General features: G+C 46.9%; 3 protein-coding genes across 5 annotated transcripts in view; 2 read left to right on the top strand and 1 right to left on the bottom strand.

Annotated features, from left to right (window-relative positions):
* The window catches only part of agk (acylglycerol kinase), a 5421-nt gene extending 4442 nt beyond the window's left edge, over positions 1-979 (bottom strand). For both annotated transcript variants that reach the window (XM_042111430.1, XM_042111431.1), the window contains exons 1-3: positions 718-979; positions 442-481; position 1 (exon numbers count right to left, since the gene is read on the bottom strand). The exon at position 1 is cut by the window's left edge and continues 79 nt beyond it. In XM_042111430.1, the coding sequence (XP_041967364.1) occupies position 1; positions 442-481; positions 718-827 (151 nt within the window). In that variant the 5' untranslated portion in view covers positions 828-979. The remainder of the gene's footprint in view (positions 2-441; positions 482-717) is intronic.
* dennd11 (DENN domain containing 11) overlaps positions 1-5874 on the top strand; it is a 22100-nt gene extending 16226 nt beyond the window's left edge. The window contains exon 10 of one of the 2 annotated variants that reach the window (XR_006035252.1): positions 5825-5874. The gene's annotated coding sequence lies outside the window, so the exon portion shown is untranslated. The remainder of the gene's footprint in view (positions 1-5824) is intronic. The other variant, XR_006035253.1, reaches the window with a different exon arrangement.
* nup205 (nucleoporin 205) lies at positions 1307-24560 on the top strand. The gene is made up of 42 exons (XM_042111387.1): positions 1307-1484; positions 2265-2407; positions 4228-4399; positions 4518-4662; positions 4931-5090; positions 5266-5494; positions 5660-5824; positions 6103-6278; positions 6999-7115; positions 7703-7840; positions 8260-8410; positions 8674-8870; positions 10867-11049; positions 11217-11267; positions 11416-11625; positions 11745-11982; positions 12269-12458; positions 12847-12967; positions 13253-13334; positions 13773-13937; positions 14113-14237; positions 14439-14553; positions 14724-14873; positions 15140-15214; positions 15505-15662; positions 15945-16025; positions 16273-16464; positions 17530-17737; positions 18173-18271; positions 18664-18812; positions 19085-19276; positions 19814-19935; positions 20136-20274; positions 21173-21299; positions 21427-21497; positions 21728-21859; positions 22123-22249; positions 22347-22513; positions 22684-22813; positions 23661-23765; positions 23933-23991; positions 24195-24560. The coding sequence occupies exons 1-42, from the start codon at positions 1457-1459 to the stop codon at positions 24345-24347; spliced, it is 5937 nt and encodes a 1978-aa protein (XP_041967321.1). The 5' UTR covers positions 1307-1456; the 3' UTR covers positions 24348-24560.

Raw genomic sequence — 24560 nt, 5'->3', positions numbered from 1 at the left:
CCTGTCAATACATATAATGGAAATTCAATTTAAATGTGTTTACATTCAAAAAGAAAACTTAATGACTGGATGAAATGCTCTCTCTTAGGCTAGCTAGACCATGTGAAGACCATGGCCGTGGCCTACTGGTTAGCGCTTCGGACTTGTAAACGGAGGGTTGCCGGTTTGAACCCCGACCAGTAAGCACGGCTGAAGTGCCCTTGAGCAAGGCACCTACCCTCACTGCTCCCCGAGCGCCGCTGTTGTTGCAGGCAGCTCACTGCGCCGGCATTAGTGTGTGCTTCACCTCACTGTGTGTTCACTGTGTGCTGAGTGTGTTTCACTAATTCACGGATTGGGATAAATGCAGAGACCAAATTTCCCTCACGGGATCAAAAGAGTATATATACTTATACTTATAAGATATGTTTAAAACCAAAGCAGGCAGACAGACAGACTCACCCTTGCCTCTTGACAGGCTTCTCTTCGTAAAACATTGTCACTGTGTAAATGAAAAGGAACTTGATCAGACACAACACATCTGTTGACTTTAAATTGCAAAGCGCTGGTTGCATCTTAGGTTAGGCCCTACTATGTCTCATAGGCTATGAAAATATGTGATGTGCCACTGTCCTTCACATGATTAGCTACTTAAATTGTATGCCAGCTCTGCACACACATTTTGACAGCAATGACATTTCGAAAAAAACACATTTAAGATATGCAATGATAACCCACCAGTGTTTTCCATATAACCAGTGACCACCATACGACAGGACACACACTGCAAATGTGGACTTCTTCCAGTGATTCCGCAGCGTCCGAAACACCTTCACAACACGGGCCATAATGCTAAATTCTACTGCTCAAATCATCACTACTGTAGTTGATATACTGGCCATTCATTTCCCAATTCCACAAAACGTCTACCAGAAATGCAGTCAATTTTCTGTCATTCTCCTCTAATGCTTGACACGAGATGTCCACCAATAAAACTCTTCCCCCTCCTGTGGGGAAAATGCAGCACAGCACATAATGTTCCGCTTGATAAACATTATGTAATCCAACCACACATAATAAATAATAAATAAATCATACCACTAAATTCATAATTGTTTTCAGTGACGTTGGTTTATTTGAGAATCTCTTTACAGAAAAGCATGCAGCTGATAAACATTACAAGAGTACAGCAATAAGCTCTACGTGGAAAAACTACATTTCCCGTCAACGAAGGCCCTCAAAGGTCCTCATAGATTGAAATGAAAAGGCCGGGGCAGGAAGCCAAATAAAAACAAAAACAATAGCATTTGCTATTGTCTTGGAATAAAACACTACATAAAATTTACTTCGCACGGATACGGCGAAGACTGTGCAGAGCCTCCTAATTTAAAGTAAAGGTTATAGAGATCTCACTTTTTATTCGGGCAATCAACAGAGTATCTCAAGTCGGCATCACCATTCCTGCTACGGAGTTAACATGGCGGCGCAGATGGCGGTAAATTCAGGTATTGGATTTTATTTCAAAATATATAGGTACTTTTGCGGGTTCTACACTGAAAGTCGATATTTAGGTCTGTCATCTACCTGTGCAGCGTTTATTTGTTTTCTTTTCCATGTTTGTGGAATCTCGCTCTCACATGGCGCGAGGTCCAAATTCAGGCTTTAGGTGTAGAGCCACCACATAGGAACAAACTTCACGTTAGACGGGTAGTTAACTGTTAGCTAGGACAGTATGGGGCACTTAGATCAAACGTTAATCACGAGAAATTACCTGTCAGGTATTTTGAGATGTAGCATTAAAACTGCTGCTTTGGCGTTTTATTCCCCTATGTTAATTTTTCTTACGAATGGATCGCCTAAGGTTAGCCATCTGACTGCTCGGCTGATCAGGAAGAGTCGCAAAACAAATGCAAATGAAACGTGGTGACTGAATCGAATGTGAAAGTGTTTACCGATGAGTCTATTCTCTATATGTTGTCAAGTCGTTATCACAATTATTGTATTGTTATATGTTTGACCCTGGTCCCTGTCCAACTGATTAAACGAAATGTCACTTAAGTTGCCATAACGCTACTGAGAGCAACTGCTCTGTATGCATATGTCTTGAATTATATTATTGTTACATGTCTGGAGTGACACAACTTGCACAGCGCAGCACGACGCATCAGGCAATGTCCAGATGATCTTTTATCAAAGTTTATCCATAAGCTGTCAGACTTTAGCTGCCAGTGTCACCAGTGCTGAGAGGCTGCAGGTGGTGATGATGGTTTTTCTGCCCATGGCAGGCGCCAGTCTGTGGGGGCCTCTGAAGGAACTATGGGAGACGGTGGAGGGGGCAGTGTGGAGGAAGCAGACAGAGAGTGTCCATCTTCTGGACCTACAGCTCAAGAAACACAAGCCACACTTTCTGAAACTGTTCCAGAACCCGGTGAGTGATGTTGACACAGACACACACACACACACACACACACACACACACACACACACACTCACACACTAGCCAAAAACAATGCATTAATACAAATATTTCCACGCAGAATTGGTGTATATCTTGTTATTAGCTTTACTGCTTGCTTGAGTAGCCCGATATTGTTTATTTAATACCCATTTATTCATTTCCTGCTCTAAAAAAGTAAAAGATTCTTGAACGCTACGCGGCTGCTCTGAAATCATTGGTCGGTATATTGTTCAATTCATTACATAGTGAGTGAGTGGGAACCCTGACACAATCATCAGCTCCTGAGGCTGTTCCAGAATCCCTTGAGTGATGACACACACACACCAACACACACACTAGAGTGCGGTTCGGGCCGCAAATTTCTGTCCGAACCCGGCCCGCGTCCGAACCCGACCCGAACCCGACAGGCATTTTCATTCTTATGTCCGAACCCGACCCGAGCCCGACGCAGATGATGCCTTAGTTATCCCCATGCTAGTGATTAAACGTTCACGTTTGTGGATAGCCTGTGTTTAGCCCATTAAACGGAACAAACAACAAATGGAATTCTTAATTGTCTACAGAATCAGATGAGTGTGCACGCACACAGGTCACACACAGCGCACATTAAGTATAAGTATAAGTATATATACTCTTTTGAGTATATATAGGGGGGGAAATTTGGTCTCTGCATTTATCCCAATCCGTGAATTAGTGAAACACACACAGCACACAGTGTACACAGTGTTCTCTCTTGAAGCACACACTAATCCCGGCGCAGTGAGCTGCCTGCATCAACAGCGGCGCTCGGGGAGCAGTGAGGGGTTAGGTGCCTTGCTCAAGGGCACTTCAGCCGTGCCTACTGGTCGGGGTTCGAACCGGCAACCCTCTGTTTACAGGTCCGAAGTGCTAACCAGTAGGACACGGCTGCCCATTAACACAAGAGGCCCAAGCAAGCATAGCCTATTGAAATAGAATTCTAGTCTTACCGTTGACGAAAAGTCTGGAAATGAACTGTAACTGTCTTTAAAACTACAGTGCCTCTGTCACTGATCTATATGCAGCATCGACATTAATTGGGGCAACCTCGAGGAAATCCTCATCCAGTTGAATAAGACGACGTTATAGCCTACCGGTAGCCTATGTCTTTACCACAGAATGCAATGCAAATTGGACTGCCTTCACATAGTAGGCCTAGACATAATTTGCTTAGTTTTCTTTGGTCTTAAAATCTCCTGATAGGCTAACAACTACAAAGACGTGCTGCCTGAAATGCACATGGTTGTCACGGCTACATAAACAAATCTTGCACACAGGAAGAAAGCTGTTAGGTCTTTTTTACATTTTACTTTATTCTCATAAAACAAACGTTTGCATCATGTAAAGCAGACCTGTTGGTTACCCAACATAATAAGCTATTTTAAATGTAAAGCTTCCAATGCATATCGCCCCCATGTGTCCAAACACGAACCGAACCGACTATAATTTCTAAATATTTGTCTGAACCCGACCCGTCGGGTCCCGTCGGGCTCAGGTCGGGTAGCCACACTCTAACACACACACACACACACACACACACACACACACACACACACACACACACACACATTAGCTGAAGCTGTTACGGTCATGCTCTCCACATTGCTTTGGGCGCATGCAAGAGAGTGGTGTGTCTTCTGTGGTTGTAACAAATAGTCCCTCTCTGTCCCAGTATACTTCTCCTGGGTTCTCTCTTACATTGCTGTGTGTTTCTTTGGCTGCCTCCTCTCCTCTGTGCACTGACCTGTGTTCCTGTCTGCCCCTCCCACCAGCCCAAGAGTTCGGAGCAGAGGGAGAAGGTGCGGAAGGCCAGCACCGAGGGCATCGCCATCCAGGGCCAGCAGGGGGCCCGCCTGCTGCCCGAGCAGCTCCTCTCCGAGGCCTTCATCCTCAGCGACCTGTTTGACCTTGGAGAGCTGGCTGCTCTTGAGCTGTTATTGGCAGGTATTGGCCCACACACACACAGAAACTCACACAAAGACACATAGTCATTTGACCAGGTCTCAGAGCTGCTGACACTCTTTCTCTGTTTTAATCTCTCTCTCTCTCTCTCTCTCTCTAGGAGAGCACCAGCAGCCTCATTTCCCTGGTTTGACGCGTGGCTTGGTGGCGGTGCTTCTCTACTGGGACGGCAAGCGATGTGTAGCCAATTCTCTGCGCACACTCATCCAGTCACGCCATGGCAAGACCTTCACCCTGGACCTCAGGTAAAGACCAGAGAGCAACACTGCAACTGTACAGAATGAATCCCTGAATCAGTGTGCACACTGAAAGTGTTCCACTAATAGAACATACATTTATGCGGTACAGGCCATGAGCAAGGGGGTGGGTTTGGGTGCTCAAGCCCCCAATCTTTCTTTTTTTACAGGTGGTGGTGATGATTTTTAAACAGGATGTCTTTGATTCTGTCAAGACTTTTGCAAAACATGCATTTGAAGCCGTTTATTACAAGATGCGTCATGTTTTTGTCCCCAGTGATGAGTTGGTGTCTCTGACGACACGCTTTACTGATGAGCTGATGGCCGAGGGCCTGACCAAGCGCATCCTGACACTCGTGTCTGACATTAGTGTGAACGGGGAGTTTGAGCGCCTGCAGAAAGAGAGGGGCCTTGGCAATGAGAAGCACAGAAAGGAGGTGAGGGACACTCACTAAGTATATGTAGAGATTATATTTATTTGTAAACCATGTAACATTTTCCTTTTAATTTTCTTTGTTTTGGTTGGTAAGCCCATATTTCTAGCCCAATTCTAACTCAGAGAGGTAGTGATGATATTTCGGCTAAAAATGGACGTCTTCATCTCGTTTGCAGGTTGCAGACCTCATCAAAGAGTCCCGGCAGTCCCTGGCAGAGTGTATGTTCGCCTGGACCTGCCAATCACCTCTAAGCAAGGATAACACGCTAGCCCTGATTGGCCACCTGGAGACAGTAACTTCAGAAGCTGACGGCTCATTGGATAGTGTGAACCTGGCTCTGGTCATGGCTCTGCTCTACTGCCTGGATGTTAGCTTTCTCGAGCAGGCAACCGAGGATAGAGACGGTGAGGAATTCTGGACATCACTCTAACACACACACACTCTCACACACACACACTCACACACACAAACACACTCACACTCACTCACTCTCCTTAGACAATGTGAATGCATTATCATGATTCTCATGCTTTGCACACTGAGTGTTGATTGTAAAGTGTGTGTTTCAGACCTGTTGCAGGCGCTGCCACTGCTGACTGAGCGGGACTATGTGAGTGCGATACACACGCGTTTGGTGGAGGGCCAGAGCTGGAAGCTTCCAGGCCTCCAGGCTTTGGTGCGGCTGACCTGGGCTCTCTCTCTACGGGCCCTCTCCCAGCTGCCACAGGGATCAGGTGTGTGTGTGTGTGTGTGTGTGTGTGTGTGTGTGTGTGTGTGTGTGTGTGTGTGTGTGTTAGAGCATAGGAGTGAGTGAAACTGGTTTGGATGCTCAGACATTTCTTTACTTACTCTGTTATCCAGTTGTTGTTGTTTTCTGTGTTAAATACAAAGTTGTGTGTGTGTTACTATCTGCACTGCAGTAAGTGTGTGAGAGCAATAAGATAGTGTTAATGTCTTGAGGTAAAGTTCCTGAGTTTGAAGTATGTTATGTTATGTTATGTGTTGCCCTCAGCTCTAGTGGAGTACACCGAAGCAGACGAAGCGTTGGCCGACCAGGCTCTCCTGGGCGGGGTCTTCCTCTTCCTGACAGAGGGCATCTTGGGATGCGAGGGCTTCACCCAGGAGGAGTTCTACACTCGCCGGCTGCACGCGCTCATCACAGACTTCTTGGCACTCATGCCCATGAAGGTAGGGGGTGCTAGGGGGCAGAACAGACATTTATTACTGACTAGTGCAGTGCCCGTTCAAACATGCTATTCCTGTAGCCCAATTACATGCCAGCAGGTAGGCCTGCTTTAAAAATAGGATGATAGGGAAAAAAAAACTCCGGGTAAGCATTCAATAATGAATACAGATAATATAATAAATGTGAAGTGAGCAGAATTTAAGCATGGCTTTTACAAATCAAAATGACAATCCTAACAGCAGTTTTGAGTCAAGGCTATATGCTTAGCCTATTGAATAACTTGATAGAGAAAACAAACCATTTTGTGGAATGATGCATCATCATCATATGAAATTTGCAACGGTGTGACTCAAAAACAGTCTGGTGGCCTATAAGTGACATCACACTCTGTCTGCCACTCGTTGCTTTTTGCTGGTTATGCTTTGCATGTGTGGCATTCTGAGACGTTCTTTAATTCGGGACCATTATCACTCATTTCAATTTAGGACCTTGCAGTTGGAATTGTCGTCTGCTTATTCAAAGTCTAAAGACAGTCCAAAGTAGCCATGGCTGACTAGCTATCATAGATCATCTATCTATAAAGCAAGAAGCAAGACACTTCTTGCTTTATAGATAGATGATCTAAGTTACATGTTTGTATATCTTGTCTTGCTATTACCAGTTTTTGGAATCATGTGTCTATGTTTATGTGCGTGTGTGTGTATGTGTGTGTGTTTGAACAGGTGAAACAGTTGCGTAATCGTGCTGATGAAGATGCTCGACTTGTACACATGGCTCTTCAGATGGGCAGTGAGCCACCTGCCTCCCTCCGCAAGGACCTGGAACACCTTATGATACTGGTACACACCTGCACTCTGTATATCTCTCATATACACATACACACACATACCAGGGATGGAAATTAGCACCAGCCACCAACCAAATGCTGGTAAAATATGAGAGTGGCTGGTAGATTTCAGACACAAAGTAATAATTTAATATTGAGTGGCTGGTGAAATTTGACAAAAAATCTGCTAGTGGCTGGTAGATGTACACATTTTCAAATGTTTATTTCCACCCCTGACACATACACACATCATACCTTCTGTGTTTCTCTCGCTCTCAAATACACACACACAATACACACACACACACACACACACACACACACACACACACACACACACACTTCAACAAAATCACATCTCATGATAGTGGTACACGCATGTATACACATGTGTGTTGTTTTTTTGCTAGTACTGTTTTGATCAGTGCTCGCAATGAGGTGTTGTATGAAGTTGACACTTTGACCTTGAAGTGAACTGCAGCAGTTCAAGTGCAAGTTTTGTGTGTGTGTTTTCACAGATCGGTAAGTTCTACATTAAAGACCGGCTCAGTCTAGATCTGGTTCTGTGTATGTTTGTGTTTATTTGACTGTGTTTTCCAGATCGGTGAGTTCTACAGTAAAGACCCGTTCAGCCTGGAACTGGCTCTGGAGTTCTGGTGTCCCTCGGAGTCCCTACAGCACACCTCACTCATGGGCTCATACATGAGCATGGCTATACAGAGACCACCTCATAAACAGGTACACACACACCTCACTCATGGGCTCATACATGAGCATGGCTATACAGAGACCACCTCACAAACAGGTACACACACACACACACACACACCACAGATGGTGTCTTATATGAGAAATCACCTCGGGTATACAAATGGGTGCACACATAAACATACACATAAACACACCCCCATCTCCCATGGGAAACTCCTTTATGTGTGCTTGGTGTGGTTATAAATCCAGACACCAACACACAGACAGGTTCTTTCTTACCTGCTAATAAATATGGTATTACCTGAGCAGACATGTCTGTTGCGTTACTTCTAGTTATGATGGGTTGTTTACTGTGTTTGTAAGATTGCCTGTTGTAGAGTTTATGTGTGTGTGTGTGTGAGATTGCCTGTTGTATAGTTTATGTGTGTATTGTGTATGTACTGCAGGTGGTGTTGTCCAAGTTTGTTCGTCAGATGGGAGATATGCTGCCTGCCACTCTCTACATCCCCTACCTGCGTATGCTCAAGGGCTTAGCCAACGGACCACAGTGCTCCCATTACTGTTTCAGCTTGCTCAAGACCAATGGAGCCCCACATGGTAACACACACACACACACACACACACACACACAATCACCCACTCACACTTTCTTCTTTTATACACATGCACCAACAAGAACCTTACCAGTAGACACAGACACACACACGTGCACGTACACACACACCTACATTTATTGCTTCCTCTAGCATAATATAGCATTGCTTACAGCTCAGTCTAAACGTTGCTTGTAGCTCTGTAGCACATTTAAAGGGCTCTATAAGTTGCCTAATGTTTTGTCTGTGTATGTTTGTGTTGTGTAGGTGAGAACCTGCAGGGGAGCACGGTGTCGTGGGAGCACTTCTTCCACTCTCTGATGCTGTACCATGAGAACCTGCGGCGGGACGTGCCCAGCGCCCATGCCCCGCAGTACCGCCACACGCCCATCAGGGGCATCACCCAGCGAGAGATGGACGGACTCACGTCCTTCATGCAGCTGCTCACCACCATCATCACATGGGTAAAACACACACACACCCATCATCACATGGGTAAAACACACACACACACACCCATCATGACATGGGTAAAACACACACACCCATAATGACATGGGTAAAACTCACACACACACACACCCACACCCCCCCCCCCCCCCCCCCCCATCCCATCATCACATGGGTAGAACACACACACACACATCATCACATGGGTAAAAAACACACACACACACCCATCATCACATGGGTAAAACATACACACACACTCACCCACCCACCCACCTCCCTCTCTCCCTAAAGTCTAAGCCCTGAACCCTCAGGGAATTAACTGACATCTGATGAGTGAGATTGAGAGGCTGTAAGGGTTCAAAATGCTTTCACAGTCTATCACTCATTCACTCAAGTACTCTCTCACACACACTTTCTCTCTCTCTCTCTTTCTTTCTTTCTTTCTTTCTTTCTTTCTTTCTCTCTCTCTCTCTCTCTCTCTCTCTCTCTCTCTCTCTCTCTCTCTCTCTCTCTCTCTCTCTCTCTCTCTGTCTCACTCACACTCTCTCTCTCTCACACACACACACACACACACACACACATGCACACCTTTTATCTCCCAGTGGATTGTAGTGTTGTTGCATCAACACCAGACCTGTTTCCAGACCTGTCATTGTATGGGCTCAGGAAAACCTCTGATAACCATCGTCTATCTGCCCAGTTTGATACTCAATTCAAAAACTGCAGCCAAAATTGTAACAGCAAAAATTGTATTGAGACATGTTACAGAAAATACCACCCTCTTATCGGGGCCTGAGCTTGTTTAAAATTGACTGAGGTAACGTGGAAAAAGGTCCTGTGGTTAGACCAATCAAAGTTTGCCATTCTTTTTGGAAATCATGGACTCATTTGGGCTAAAGAGGAAAGGGCCTATCCAAGTATTCAACCTATCCAACTTGTTATAGAGCTCGAAACCCAACATCTATGACGGTGTGGAGGACCATTAGTGCCTACAGCATGGGCATCTTGCACATTTGGCAAAGCACAATCAATTCTGAATAATGTATACAGGTTTTGTCTTCCAGGGACGACCTTGAATATTTCTGGAAAACAATGCCAGCATGAATTCTGCACATATTTAAATAGTATTTTTCCATAGAGGAAGAGTCCAGGTGCTAAGATGGCCTGTCTGCAGTCCAGATTTGTCAAATTAGGTGCATAATGGCGGTGGTAGTGTAGTGGCTAAGGAGCTGGGCTAGCATGCAGTAGCCTGTCTCAGCGTTACATCATGCTGGCGGTGGTAGTGTAGTGGCTAAGGAGCTGGGCTAGCATGCAGTAGCCTGTCTCAGCGTTACATCATGTTGGCGGTGGTAGTGTAGTGGTTAAGGAGCTGGGCTAGCGTGCAGTAGCCTGAAAGTTGTCGGTTCAATTCCCGGCTTCCACCGTTGTGCCCTTGAGCAAGGCACTTAACCCCAAGTCGCTACGGGGACAATGTGATCCCTTGTAATACAGCTGATATATGTAAGTCACTTTGGTCAAGAAGTGTCTGCTAAATGTAATGTAATGTAATGTAATGTAATAATGGAATGAAAAACATGACTAACAATACCCCATACTGTTGAGCAACTGAAATCCTATATCGGGGGGACAACATTTCATTCTTAAAACTATAGCAAATGGTCTCCTCAGTTCCTAAACATTTACATAATTCCGTTAAATGAAGAGGTGAAGCAGTACAGTGGTAAACATGCTCCTGTCCCAACTTTTTGAAACATGATGCTGGCTTGTACTCGTGTACTTTCCAGTCCAAAGTTTCATTTACAACATTACATATGTTGTCTATGTGCTTTTTGCTGCTATATACCCAATATGGGTTTACGAGACTTGTGCAGCTCTTACGGGTGGTTTCTGTGTGTGTCTGTGTGTGTGTCTGTGTGTGTGTGTGTGTGTGTGTGTGTGTGTGTGTGTGTGTGTGTGTGTGTGTGTGTGTTCACGTGTTCTCTTACGGGTGGTTTCTGTGTGTTCCAGAGTGAGAACGCGCGCCTGGCGCTGTGTGAGCACCCCCAGTGGACGCCGGTGGTGGTCATGCTGGGCCTGCTGCAGTGCAGCGTGCCGCCGCTCCTCAAGGGCGACGTCCTGCACGCGCTCGCCGCCTTCGCCAAGTCCCCCGAGATCGCCGCCTCGCTCTGGCAGTCCCTCGAGTACACACAGGTAGGGCGAACGTTTCTTTAAGAATCCTGGGAGAACTCGTATGAGTAGTTATGAGTGCAGTTTTATCCTCCCTGGTAATACATTGGAGGTGGCTTCAGAAGTGTGTCGTGCTGTCTGTGGTGGGTTGTGTATCATGTCACTTAAGGAGTGTGTTTTTCTTCTGACAGATCCTGCAGACCGTGAGGGCACCTGGGCAGAGACAAGCAACAGGCATCGAGGTGTGTGTGTGTGTGTGTTTTGTGTGTGAGTGTGCGCGCATAGTGAGCAGTGCATCAATATGCAGACATGGTGTGGATGAAGTCTGTGTGTTGCTGTGTTCATATTTCTTCAATTGGTTCGATTTGCTGCGTGTGTGTGTGCGCGCAGGTGGAGCTGAATGAGATCGAGTCAGGCTGTGAGGAGTACCCAATGACGCGGGCCTTCTGCCAGCTGATCAGCTCCCTGGTGGAGTGCGCTCTGCCGGTGAACCTGGGCGCAGGCGTGCGGGCGCCGGGCTTCCAGCCGTACCTCAGCTTCCTCCGCGACGCCGTTTTCCTGCGCTTCCCCACCAGAGCCTACCGACGGCCCGCCGAGAAGGTACGCCCAAACGCCACACACTTTAAAGAGCCTTTTCACCAAACTATCTCTCTCTCTCTCTCTCTATCTCTCTCTCACATCTCTCTCTCACATCTCTCTCTCTCTCTGTCTCCCTGCAGTGGGAGGTAGCTGATGCCGTGTTGGAGGTCTTCCTTAAGCTCCTGCAGGACTACGAGCCCCAGCCGTCCGACTTCCTGCCCGAGTCTGTGGAGGTGGGCGGGGAGACTGTGGCGTCCCACAAGCCCCCGGGGCACAGCCTGATGTTCCACCTGCTCAACGACTCGCCCACCCTCGCCCTCTGCCTCAGCCTGCTGCAGGAGGGAGTCCGACAGCTGGACACATACGCTCCCTTCCCTGGTGTGTGTGTGTGTGTGTGTTTTAAAGGCAGTACCACTTTCTGTATAAATTGATTCTTGTCAGATAGCTGTGAATCTCCCCTTGTCTTGTCAGTGGGTGTAGTTCTCACAAGTGACCACTCTTGATTTCCATAGTGTTTGTGCGTTTGTACACGCACATGCTTTTGAATATAGCAAGACCACATGAGAAATTGGAAACACCTTCTCATCTAATAACCTCTTGTCATCAAATTTCCACCATTTGATATCCTCAATGTGTGTGTGTGTGTGTGTGTGTGGGTGTGCAGGTAAGAAGCATCTGGAGTCGGCGGTGCTGCACTGTCTGTGTCTGCTGGACCTGGCACTGCAGAAGCAGGCCTTGTTCATGGACCTGCTGAGGGAGAGCCAGGCCTCTCTGCTGGTGTCTCCACTGGAGCAGCTGCTGCAGGGAGTCAGCGCACACACACGCAAGGCTGACCACATCACCAACATCGCCAGGTACACACACACACACACACACACACACGCAAGGCTGACCACATCACCAACATTGCCAGGTACACACACACACACACACACACACACACACACACCAGGGTTGTGCAAAATTCCTCTTAAAAATGGTCCAAAATTGCTCTTGAATTTCACTTGCATTTCAATTGAGGTAGAAAACAGAAAGCAGCATTGCAATCCGAATTTTGCACAACCCTGAGACACACACACACACACAAGGCGTTGTCAGTTACACACACATACACTCTGAAGCCTAAGGTTGACTGCATCGCCAGGTATACACACATACACAAGACTGAAGACTTCACTAATATGATCAGATATAGAACCACTTGACTCTGTTCTGACTTCCGACACTGTTTGTCCCTTTCAGGTACCTGTACCATAGCAGCACCAACCCTGAGGCAGCGTTCCAGAGTGCTAAGATCTTGAGGCGCATCGCCCGATACCCGAACATCCAGATCAGAATGGTGGGAGACTTCACACACGATCAGGTGAGAACATTGGCAGGTACACACACACACACACACACACACACTTGTGAGAATGTATCGAAACCTTCATCTCACAGCTATCAAGTGCTTTTTGTGAAGTTACATCAACCAAAAATATATAGGAAGACTACACAGAAATATAAAACAATTGTAGAAAGATTATAGGCTATACACCAACTAGCTGTTGATATTCACATAGTCCCATTTCTGACGTGTTGCGGCCACAACTATTTCTGTCACTCAGTCACACGGTTGGTGGAAATGTGTCTGCTCTGTTTTGACCAGGGTGTGAGTGAGAAGCTGATGGCGGGCTTTGTGGAGTGTCTGGACAACGAGGAGGCCGAAGAAGGGGTCGAGAACATCGGAGGTAAGGCTGTGCGTGTGTGTGTTTGTGTGTGTCCACGCAAACGGCTTTTAAGTTGTCAACCATTTCTGGCAATCAATAGCCACATTTTAGTTACTCTAATATATGTAGTGCTTTAAACTAAAGTTGGATCTGTGTACAAAATGTACAGAACTACACAGACTTTTGACATTTAGTCTAGTTATTGATAATGATATTGTTGACGTTGGTGGTTGTGGTTGTGGCGGTGCTAGTGTTTCTGTGACTATTGATAACTGAACTTGTTGTGGTTGTTGTTTGACGTCATTGATATTGCTGACGTTGGTGCTGGTGTTCCTGCCACAGATGTTGATCCGGAAGAGAGTGCTGGTGTTCCTGTGACTGTTAGATAGCTGTGGTTGTTGTTGACGTTGACGTTGTTGACGTTGTTGACGTTGTTGACGTTGATGGTTCCCGCTACAGAAGTTGACCCGGAGAAGAGTGTGGCGCGCGTGCGTCACGAGACCCAGGTGCACATCCTCAACCTGCTCATCACCTCCCTGGAGCTGCCCAGCCCCAACCTGGCCCTCTACCTGCTGGGCTACGAGGTCAAGAAGCCCGTGGCCTCCACCAACCTTCAGGACCCAGGTATACACACACACACACACACACACACACACACACACACACACACACACACACACACACACACTAAACTTAAACCGGCAGATCACCATCACTCTTAACTGAATTGAAGATAAAATGTCTCCTAGTGTTTAGAAATTTCATGTAATCTAGTGTGTGTGTGTGTGTGTGTGTTTAGGAGTGTTAGGGTGTCCACGCAGCTGTCTGCATGCTATCCTGAGCCTCTTGCAAAGAGGCAGTGAAAGACGATCTGGACCCGAAATAACACAACAGGCTCCACACCTTGCTGAGCTCTGCTACCAGGTACACACACACACACACACACACACACACACACACACACTACTCACTATCTCAAGCAAGAGGTTTATGAATAATTGCATAGTTCCTAATATAAAATTCACTTTCCATTACGCCAGTGTCTACGATTGAATCGAGTGCAGTCCAATCGCAGTACAGGTGCTTAGCTGTGTGTGTGTGTGTGTGTGTGTGTGTGTGTGTCAGGTGATCTACCAGCTGTGCGCATGCTCAGAGACGTCCGGCCCCACCATGCGCTACCTGAGGACCAGCCAGGACTTCCTGTTCTCACACCTGCAGCACCTGCCCTTCGTTGTATCAGGTGAGTCTTCCCATCATGCACCAGTGTGTTGGTGCCTCGACAACTCTCAGCATGCATGCAGTCTTCAGTCAGTCCTGAGTGAATGAAGCATACATGGAATTTGTTCTCATCTTAGTGTGTGTGTATGTCTGTGTGTGTGTGTGTTTGTGTTTGTTTGTGTACGTATGTAGGTAATGAAATCGCCAGCCTCTCTCAGATGTCATGGCTGATGAAGACGGCTGCTATCGAGCTCAGGCTGACATCACTGAACCGCCAGCGCTCACACACTCAGAGACTACTCAACCTGCTGCTCAACGATCAGCCCCACACACAGCACACAGGTAACACACACACACACACACACACACACACACACACACACACACACACACACACACACACACACACACAGTCCGCTCAACCTGCTGCTCAACGATCAGCCGCACACAGGTAACAGACATCTATACCCACCGGCTACTGAAGATATCATTAATTTGCTCCTGCGTAGCTACACACATACATAGACAAATTAATACAACAAACTTCTAAAATGTCTTTCCATAGCTAAGCATTTAGCAAATGCTTTAATCCAATTTTTCCTCCATAGCTGACAGTGAGTTTGGCATGGAGGAAGACAGCAGGTCAGTCAGTGGATTCCTGCACTTCGATACAGTTTCGAAAGGTGAGTAAATGGACTCCCGAGTCTTGAGTGGGAATTTTGTGTGAGTAGAGAGTTTCTCCTGGCTAGCCTGAAAGATTTTTTCTTCTTAAGGTATAAAAGATATGATTTATAAACGTATATATAAAAAGATATGATCTATAAACTTATATACAATACAATACAATACAAAGACATAGACAGAAGTTAAATATACACTGACTTGTTTTGGCCGATGGTGATCTTGACTCCTGTGTGCTTTTTGTTGTATGTAATCATGACCGCCCTCTGGCTCGTTCTGATGACCTCATCAGTGCGCCGTAAGTTGCTAAGTGTGCTGGACGCCATCAACTTCAGCCAGGAGGTGCCAGAGCTGTTGCAGCTGGACTACTTTGAGCGTGCTCAGATCGAACAAGTCATCTCCAACTGTGAGCATGTCAACGAGCAGGGACACACCGTCTGCAACGTCAAGGTGTGTGTGTGTGTGTGTGTGTGTGTGTGTGTACATGAAAACGTGCAGGACATGACATAATGTTTTATCTCGTTCCGTGTAAACCATGACTGTGCCTGTGTTCAGCATTTTATAGATTTTATGTTTGTGCCCAAGGGGTTGCTGACTTCTGCCAATATATGAACATTCACACTGAATTGAAACTGAACGTTGTCAGTAGAGATCAGTACTTCTTGTGAGGATGTGGTTATGCGATTGAGCTCTGGTAGTCTGTAACTGTTTGTCCTCTGTGGTCTTCTGTAGCTGCTTCACAGGGTTCTGGTTGCCGAGGTGAACGCCCTGCAGGGGATGGCTGCTATTGGCCAGAGACCCCTCCTCATGGAGGTGAGTTTGGGACGGCATGTTGGCTAATTTAGCACTGCTAGCTTTGAATGGGAAGGTGTTTGTTATAGATAGATATATACTTTATTGATCCCCAAGGGGTAATTCGAGAGACACGGGGGGTCAGACGCCAGTGGTGACACACCTGGACATGTTCAAACCGAGTCAACAGGGCGGATGGCCATATGGCCATGTTATGTAGTCTATTGTCTAACTATTTGTGTGTGTGTGTGTGTGTGGGTGTGTGTAGGAGGTGAACTCCATCTTGACGCAGGTGGTGGAGCGTAACCGCGTGCGGCGCAGCCTGAGCGCCAAACGGCACGCGCTGCAGAGCTGGAGGTCAGTGGTGGAGACCATCCTCACCGCCTGCCCAGCCGACCTCATTCCCGCTGACCAGAGGCAGCTCATCATACGAGACCTGCTGCTCGACCTGCACGACAAGGTGTGATAAAGCTGAATGACCACATTCATACTCCCCAATTATATATTGTACCTGTCATTATATGCATCCATGGTGGAGCAGTGATAACTGATTGGTTGATCCGGGTTCCATTCCTGCTGTTGCGATAAAGCTGTTGCAGCAAGTTCCTGCTGTTGCAAGTCCCTGTTGCTTTGGATAAAAATGTCTGATAAATATGAGAATTCCGACCATTTCTCACATAGATCTCTGTTTCTCGAGGTCACCAAGTTATGTCGGTACGGAATTTTTTTTTAAAATAATCGGTTCTACTTAGCAGGAGTTGCTGCAGCCAACTAGCTAGAGCTGCTAGGGAGCTACAGTGCTACACTCTGGGGGCATGTTCTTGAGGTAGCTACAGTGCTACTGTACACTCTGGGGGCATGTTCATGAGCTACAGTGCTACACTCTGGGGGCATGTTCATGAGGCAGCTACAGTGCTACTGTACACTCTGGGGGCATGTTCATGAGGTAGCTACAGTGCTACTGTACACTCTGGGGGCATGTTCATGAGCTACAGTGCTACACTCTGGGGGCATGTTCATGAGGCAGCTACAGTGCTACTGTACACTCTGGGGGCATGTTCATGAGGTAGCTACAGTGCTACTGTACACTCTGGGGGCATGTTCATGAGCTACAGTGCTACACTCTGGGGGCATGTTCATGAGGCAGCTACAGTGCTACTGTACACTCTGGGGGCATGTTCATGAGGTAGCTACAGTGCTACTGTACACTCTGGGGGCATGTTCATGAGCTACAGTGCTACACTCTGGGGGCATGTTCATGAGGCAGCTACAGTGCTACTGTACACTCTGGGGGCATGTTCATGAGCTACAGTGCTACACTCTGGGGGCATGTTCATGAGGCAGCTACAGTGCTACACTCTGGGGGCATGTTCATGATGAAAAATTACCGGAATTCTCCTTTAACTATATAACTGAACAGAAGGCCAACTGAAGGTGATGAGCAGTCAGTCGTCTGTGTTCAGGTGTGTTGACACATGGTTCATTGCTTATGTTTGTTTGTTTTTATTTGTTTTTGTTTGTTTAGGTTCTTGCTGAAGATGCAGCGGTGGAGCTGATGCCAGTGGTAGCGGGGACTGTCTTCACACTCACCGCCCACCTCAGCCAATCAGTGCTCTCCGAACAGCAGCAAGGGGCGGGACTAGAGGGAGGGTCACCATCTGGATTTGCCTCCATCGCCAACTCTGCCCTACACCTGATCCTGCGGAAGCTTCTAGACTTCATCCTGTGCACAGGTGTGTGTGGTGATTGTCCTTACCTGGTCATGGTGGAAAGATTAGTTTAAACACTTGGTTTAAGGGCTAGAAGGGTATAGAGAAGTCATGGTATAGTTCACACCACAGTTTGGACATTACAATTCGATATGAGTTTGTTAGGAGGGGGATAAATCCTAGGTTTTGGAAACCTCCTCGAAGTCCTCGAAGAGCATTAAGCATAAATAAGCATATTTGGTTAATCATAGGTAGTGTGTATTCTACAGGTAGTGTATATTCTACAGGTAGTGTGCCTGCATGTATTAAATCTTGAGGTCTGTATTGGGGCCATGTGGTGTTATAAGCCTGTTGCATTAACCCTATAATTACACTAAGAACTATTTTTGTACTTGTCGTGTGCGTGTTTGTGTACGTGTGCATGCGTGCGTGCGTACGTGTGTGTGCATGTGTAAACAGGTGGTGGATTCCAAAGGCTGCGTGCTCACCTGTACGGTTCGCTTCTTTACTATCTGCAAATCGCCCAGAAACCAGAAGAGCCAGACACACTCCAATCAGGTACAGATGATATGTACACACACACACACACACCACACACACATACATACACATCTGTGCCAGATATATGGAGGCACAACTGGAAGTACCAAATTAGAACTTTTTCCAAATGAATGAGAAACCAAAAGACAACAATTTTATCATCTGAATTCTATAGCTGATGTTTTTAGTAAGGTCCCACCTTTTGAAGGTTTTAGAATATCTTATTAGCATAGATTTTAAAAAACATATTTAAGTTTCTGTAACACACAGTGCTCTGGCCATTAAATAGCCTTAGTTGCGGAAATGGCCTTAAATTAAACAAACAAACAAACAAAATGAATGAGAAGGATGTTAACTGAGCTCTGTCCCTCTCCTCGTCCTCCATCTTGTCCCTCTCTGTCGTCCCCCAGCGGGCAGCTCCATGTGGTCCCGCCTGATGGCCCCGGAGGACGGCTTCGGCCAGCTGCAGCGGGAGAGTCTGGCCATCATCGAGAGCTACGGCACCACCCTGATGGAGGTGGTGTGCAGGGACGCCTGTGACGGCCACGAGATTGGCAGAGTACGCACGCACACACACATACACACAAATAGAGCTTTAGGACATGACACATGTACACACACACACACACACACACACACACACACACCCTCTTTCTTTGCTCCATTGGAGGCTTCCCTTTATTATTATTTCTTTGCACAACCAAAAACATTCTTCTCCTCCCCCCATCTCTCTTCACACCCCCTTTCTCTCTCTCTCTCTCTCTCTCTCTCTCTCTCTCTCTCTCTCTCTTTCTTTCTCTCCCTCTCTCCCTCCCTCTCTCCCGTTCTCAGATGTTGGCTCTGGCTGTGTTGGACCGGATCCTCTCCATTGACCGCCAGTCTCAGTGGCTGCTGTTTGTGTGTAACAGTGGCTACCTCCGCGTGCTCGTGGAGAGTCTGCGCCAGGACGACGCGGCTCTGCAGACCCTCCTGTGTCCACAGCCCCCACTGCTAAAACCCCTCTACATATACGAGTCCAAGATGGTGAGGACACACACACACACACAGTTACTGTGTCCACAGCCCCCACTGCTCAAACCCCTCTACATACAGTATATAAGTCCAAGATGGTGATGACACACACACACACACACACACACACACACACACACACAGTTACTGTGTCCACAGCCCACACTGCTCAAACCCCTCTATCGTAACACCCCTAATTATCACCACTTTTGTTCGGAAATTCTAAAACAACAATGTTTTTTAACACTTCAAAATAACATTTGCTAAATGAACCTTGCATTTTTCAGTAGCCATAGGTGTGTAGATTTGAACAAAATCTGGTTTGGTTCTTAACGGGAGCATTTACTGCCTGAAATATCCGATTTTGTTTACCACGCTCGGAGTTCTAGTGCTGGCCTGATGGGTCACCTATTTACGCCGTTTCAACGGCACATGACCGGTTTGAACGGAAGTAGTAGTTAGCGATGACAACATATTAAAAGACCAGACACTTAAGTGTGTGTGTGTGTGTGTGTGTGTGTGTGTGTGTGTGTGTGTGTGTGTGTGTAGGCGCTGTTGACGCGGGTGGCCAAGCATGTGCAGGGAGCCGTGGAGCTGTTGCGCTGTGGACTGGTGGCCCAGCTGGTGGAGTGTCAGGTGTTCCACATGCTACCCGAGAGTGACTCCCACAGGTGAGGGGGTGTGTGTGTGCGTACTCCCACAGGTAAGGGGGTGTGTGTGTGTACTCCCACAGGCGAGGGTGTGTGTCAGAATGTCATACACAAGTACAAAATACACAGAGAAAGTGTAAAAGTACAGCTGATCAGAAACATGCAAGGAGGACTGTGTGGGAGTTCATTCTTCTTGTGTGTGTGTGTGTGTGTGTGTGTAGGGTGTTTGGCCAGAGGGACAGGTCAGCGTTCATCCCGTCTCCCCTGGAGCGCTACAGGCAGATCCTGCTGCCCACCCTCAGGCTACTGCAGGTCATCCTCACATCCACCTCCACACACCACCAGCAGGGGGCAGCACAGGTAAGACAGACAGACACACGCACACATGCACACACACACGCACACACACAGGCTGTTTTATGCTTCTGCTTCGACCCCACGCAATGACTATGCCATTACCTCGATGCCGGCGTGAACCTTTCAAAGTTTTGCGTTGCTCACCACCAGAATGTCAGAATGGAAAACTCCATAGACTGCCGTGCTGTGCTGAAATATTAATATTATTTGAATGGCCTTTTCTCGCTTAGATTTCGAGGTCGAGAAATAGACAGTATATTCCAATGACTTAGTTTTTAAAACCAGAAAATAAGTCTGAGGTTATTTGCGATGTGTCAGCCAGCCAGTTTATGTTATGTTAGCAAGCAAATTTTCCCACAACTGCCCACAAAGTACTGCTTGCTGGTGAAGTGTTATTTTCAAAACGTTACAAATAGACCATTTACAATCGATAACCCCATCATTGTAACCAAAACATGTCTGAGTTTGTCTGTGAACTAGCATGTTGCTACTCCACACAGTAGGCTACTTGAAGCAGTCGGATTTCAACAAACAGGGCAAGTTGACCAATAATGGTCCTTGTGGTCTGCTTCGCCCTGGCGCACGGTTAGAATGTTTTGGAGGTGAGCGCCAGGCGACGGTGAAGTGCTTGGAGAGGATACACGGCGATGCACAGGGCTCTGAGGGGCTACGCCGTCAATTCGACGTAGAAGCAGAAAACAGCCTTCACACACACACACAGGCACATCAACACACATGTACAGGTAGCATCAGAGACTCAAACACCCTCTGTTATGCTTCTACACTTTCCCTCAAGTTCAGTGTAAAAATGTACCTTTGAGTTGAGTAAGGGTGAATCATGTCTTTTAACCTCGGGTGGAAGTATATTGTGTGTATTAACAGTGTGTGTGTGTGTGTGTAGGTGCTGCAGTGGTTGATAGTGCATGCGGACACCATCCAGACCATCCTCCGTGGCCAGGACATGAGCCTGGGGGCTCTACAGGAGCTGTGTCTACTCACAGGCATCATCAGCAAGACTGCACTGCCAGGTACTCACACACACACACACACACACACAAGCGCAGCTATGTGCCAGCTCATTCACACAGGTGCATATCTACAGTGACGTGTGCGTCTGTGTGTGTGTGTGTGTGTGTGTGTGTGTGTGTGTTACAGGTACTTTGGAGATGGGTGATATAAACAGCACTGCATTGATGGAATTCCAGGGTCACGTGGGCAGGTTCCAGGTGAGAGAAAGATGGACAGAGATGAGAGAGTGCTGCTGTGTTTTTTTTATTCTGTCGCGATTCTAAACCATTATATGAGACACTGAAACACATTTATGCATACTAAAAAATGTTTACGTATTTTAAACTGCTGGATTGTTAGGCTCTGGCACAAGCTAAAATGCTCTGCTAGATGCTGAATCTCTGCACTGGCAGTGTGTTTGAATACAAGTCTGTCTGTCTGTCTGCAGCGTCAGTGTTTGTCTCTGCTGGGCCGATTGGCCGGCACCGAGCGCATGCGGCTCCTCAAGCAAGCGGAAGAAAGCATCGCCCCCGGCGACCCTGCCGACAGACGAGAGGAGCTGGAGGTTGCCATGCAACAGGTGGATTTCAATTTCCCCCTCTGTCACACTAAACACTGTTCTCTGCCCCCTGGAGCCATCAGACATCATGTGTTAAAAATACTCTCTCTGCCTCTACTCATCCTTGTCTTATTTTTCCTTCGCTCTCTGTTACACACACACTCTCTCCCTCTCTCTCTGTCCCTCTCCATCTCTCTGTCTCTCTCCATCTCGCTTTTTCCATCTCTGTCTTCATCCATCTCTCTCTGTCTCTCTCCATCTCCATCTCTCTCCCCCTCTCTCAGATCTGTGCTAATATAATGGAGTACTGCCAGACCCTGCTACTGCAGAGCTCCTCTGATGCTCAGTTCAGCATCTGCCTGTTCAGCCCCACAGCCAGCGAACCAGCTGCCAGAGACACTACACGGACAGGTACACACACACGCACACACACACACACACACACACACACACACACCCCTACCCTGTCCCCTGTCTCACACACACACTCCTGTTGTTTGGGTTGCAGATCTGGCGGTGCCCTCGGCCCCGTATGCGCGCGTGCCCAGTCTGGGGCTGGTGCTCTACCTGCTCAAGACCAGCGCCGGAGACTTCTTCCGTTACCATGACAGCCATCAGCAAAGTCTCAACAAGCTGCAGGGCCTCGAGCAGCTCTCCCCAGAGGAGCTGAAGGAGGTATGAACACACACGCGCACACACACACACACACACACCCACACAGCTATGCTGTTAGTATGGTGTCATGTAATTTTTGCATATTCTCTCTGTGTGCGTGTGCGTGTGCGTGTGCGTGTGCGTGTGTGTGTGTGTGTGTGTGTGTGTGTGTGTGTGTGTGTGTGTCTCAGCTGTGCCAGGCTATAGTGACGGGCGCGGGGGTGGTGGAGAAGCTGCCATCGGTGCAGAGGACTCAGCTGGCCAAACGCAGACTGGTGCAGTTCATCAACAACCGAGCCAAGCTCATGGCTCTCTGCTCCTGTATCCTACTGCAGCTCTGTCCAGACAGGCCACATTCCACATCACACACTGACCCAACATAACACTCGTGGTGGATCTGTACACTTAACCATTTAGCCATTTACGAGGCTACAGAATATTTTGTACCTTTTTTACAGCAGTGTGTACAACAGGCAGGAGATTTGGGGACTAGCCCGTAACCCTTCACTGACCACCAGGGATGGACCACATTACACTGGCCAAGGGATACATTTGATATATCAGTGCACCTCTCTAACCTGGGTATATTTTTACAAGCTGCCACTGAGTGACTCAGGATAAAAGCTAACCGTATTAAAATAGCCAATCAAAAGATTGTTTTTTCTAGGGTCTAAACTGTGCTCTTTTATATTGAGTACATGATTGGCCAAAACAGAACCTGGCACTGAGAAGACCAGTAGTGAATCTAGTAGTGGATCTGTACACCTAACCATGAGCCATTTATGAGGAGCTAACAACGTTTGCCCTGTTTACACTTTCAGCACCGTTTACTGCAAATAGGGGATTTTGTTTCCGCCGTCTTCCGTGGCTTATGTTTGGGTCAGACTACACTGTCTGTACATGCCTTCCCATAACATGGATTGATAAAATCTTTATAGGGATAGAAATGTGTATATGTTGGAAATCCTTGTTACCTGATTAGTGTGAGCCATTTGATGTAGCTTTGGAAGCTGCAGTCTAATGTCAGTTATTGAAATGACCATGCTTATTGATGAACTGAAGGGACATGATTATGGGTTCTGTAGTTGTAGTGACGTGGAAAAGTAGGTTGTAGTGTTTGTGTTGGATCTGTTTTTATTATTGTTTCTTGACCAGCTCCTTCTCCCAGACATCATTGAAGTGTGCCTATTTGTTCTCTGGCGCCACCTGGAGTACTACCTACTCTACTGCACCCCAGCTGACCCAAAAGACTCCCTGTTGCCAGGATACAGAGGTGAGGGGCAGCGCTAGATCAGACTCTGATTATGATGTAAAGAATGAAGGAGAGAAAATATCTCTCTGCAAAACAGAGGGAATGTTATTTATCATGTTATGCTCATGGAATGTTGATGTCTTCCATGTTGCACCTCTCCCTCACTCTCTCTCTCTCTCTCTCTCAAGGTGCCACAGGTGGCCGTAGTTTGGGTCTGGCCCAAGTTAGTCAGCAGGATTTAGAACAGGTGAGTTCTGAGAATATAACCCTCTCTGTGTTATTTTCTTAATTGTGTATTTTTTTTGTATGAATGTATTGCATGTGTGTGTGTGTATGTGCTTACTCTTATTACAAGACAGGCCGGTTATGCTGTGATTGCTAATTTCAGTGTCTTCTGATTCTGTGTGTGTGTGTGTGTGTGTGTGTGTGTGTGTGTGTGTCTGGGAGCAGCTCCAAAGTGATGTGGCCAGCAGCTTCAGTGAGCATGTGCAGAAGAAACTCCTTGAAGTGGAGGGTCTCTACAGTAAAGGGCGCTCACGATACACCTTCATCCAGGCCCTCACACGCAGGATCCGAGGCCTCGTGCGGCAAACCAAGAGTTAACACACACACACACACACACACACACACACACAAATACACTCTCCGGGTCTTTCTCTTATTCCCTTTAACACCTTTTTACAAAGCACTCATGAAATTTCTACTACTAAGGTTTTCTCGCTTTGGATGTATCTAAATATTAGAATTGTGCATTATTTACTGCCCTTTTTGTTTGTTTTTTGCTATTATGTCAAATAAAAGGATTTTCTAAATTGA

Source organism: Alosa sapidissima, chromosome 11, assembly GCF_018492685.1.
Source record: "Alosa sapidissima isolate fAloSap1 chromosome 11, fAloSap1.pri, whole genome shotgun sequence".
In the NCBI taxonomy this organism is placed as follows: Eukaryota; Metazoa; Chordata; class Actinopteri; order Clupeiformes; family Clupeidae; genus Alosa; species Alosa sapidissima.
Note: the sequence above shows the minus strand (reverse complement) of the source record. Positions and strands in the feature narration are given on the sequence as shown.

Coding starts and splice junctions, on each gene's coding strand:
- nup205 (XM_042111387.1), top strand. CDS start 1,457: ATGGCGGCGCAGATGGCGGTAAATTCAG. Junction 1,485..2,264: donor GCAGATGGCGGTAAATTCAG/GTATTGGATTTT, acceptor TGCCCATGGCAG/GCGCCAGTCTGTGGGGGCCT. Junction 14,874..15,139: donor GCCCCACACACAGCACACAG/GTAACACACACA, acceptor TTTCCTCCATAG/CTGACAGTGAGTTTGGCATG.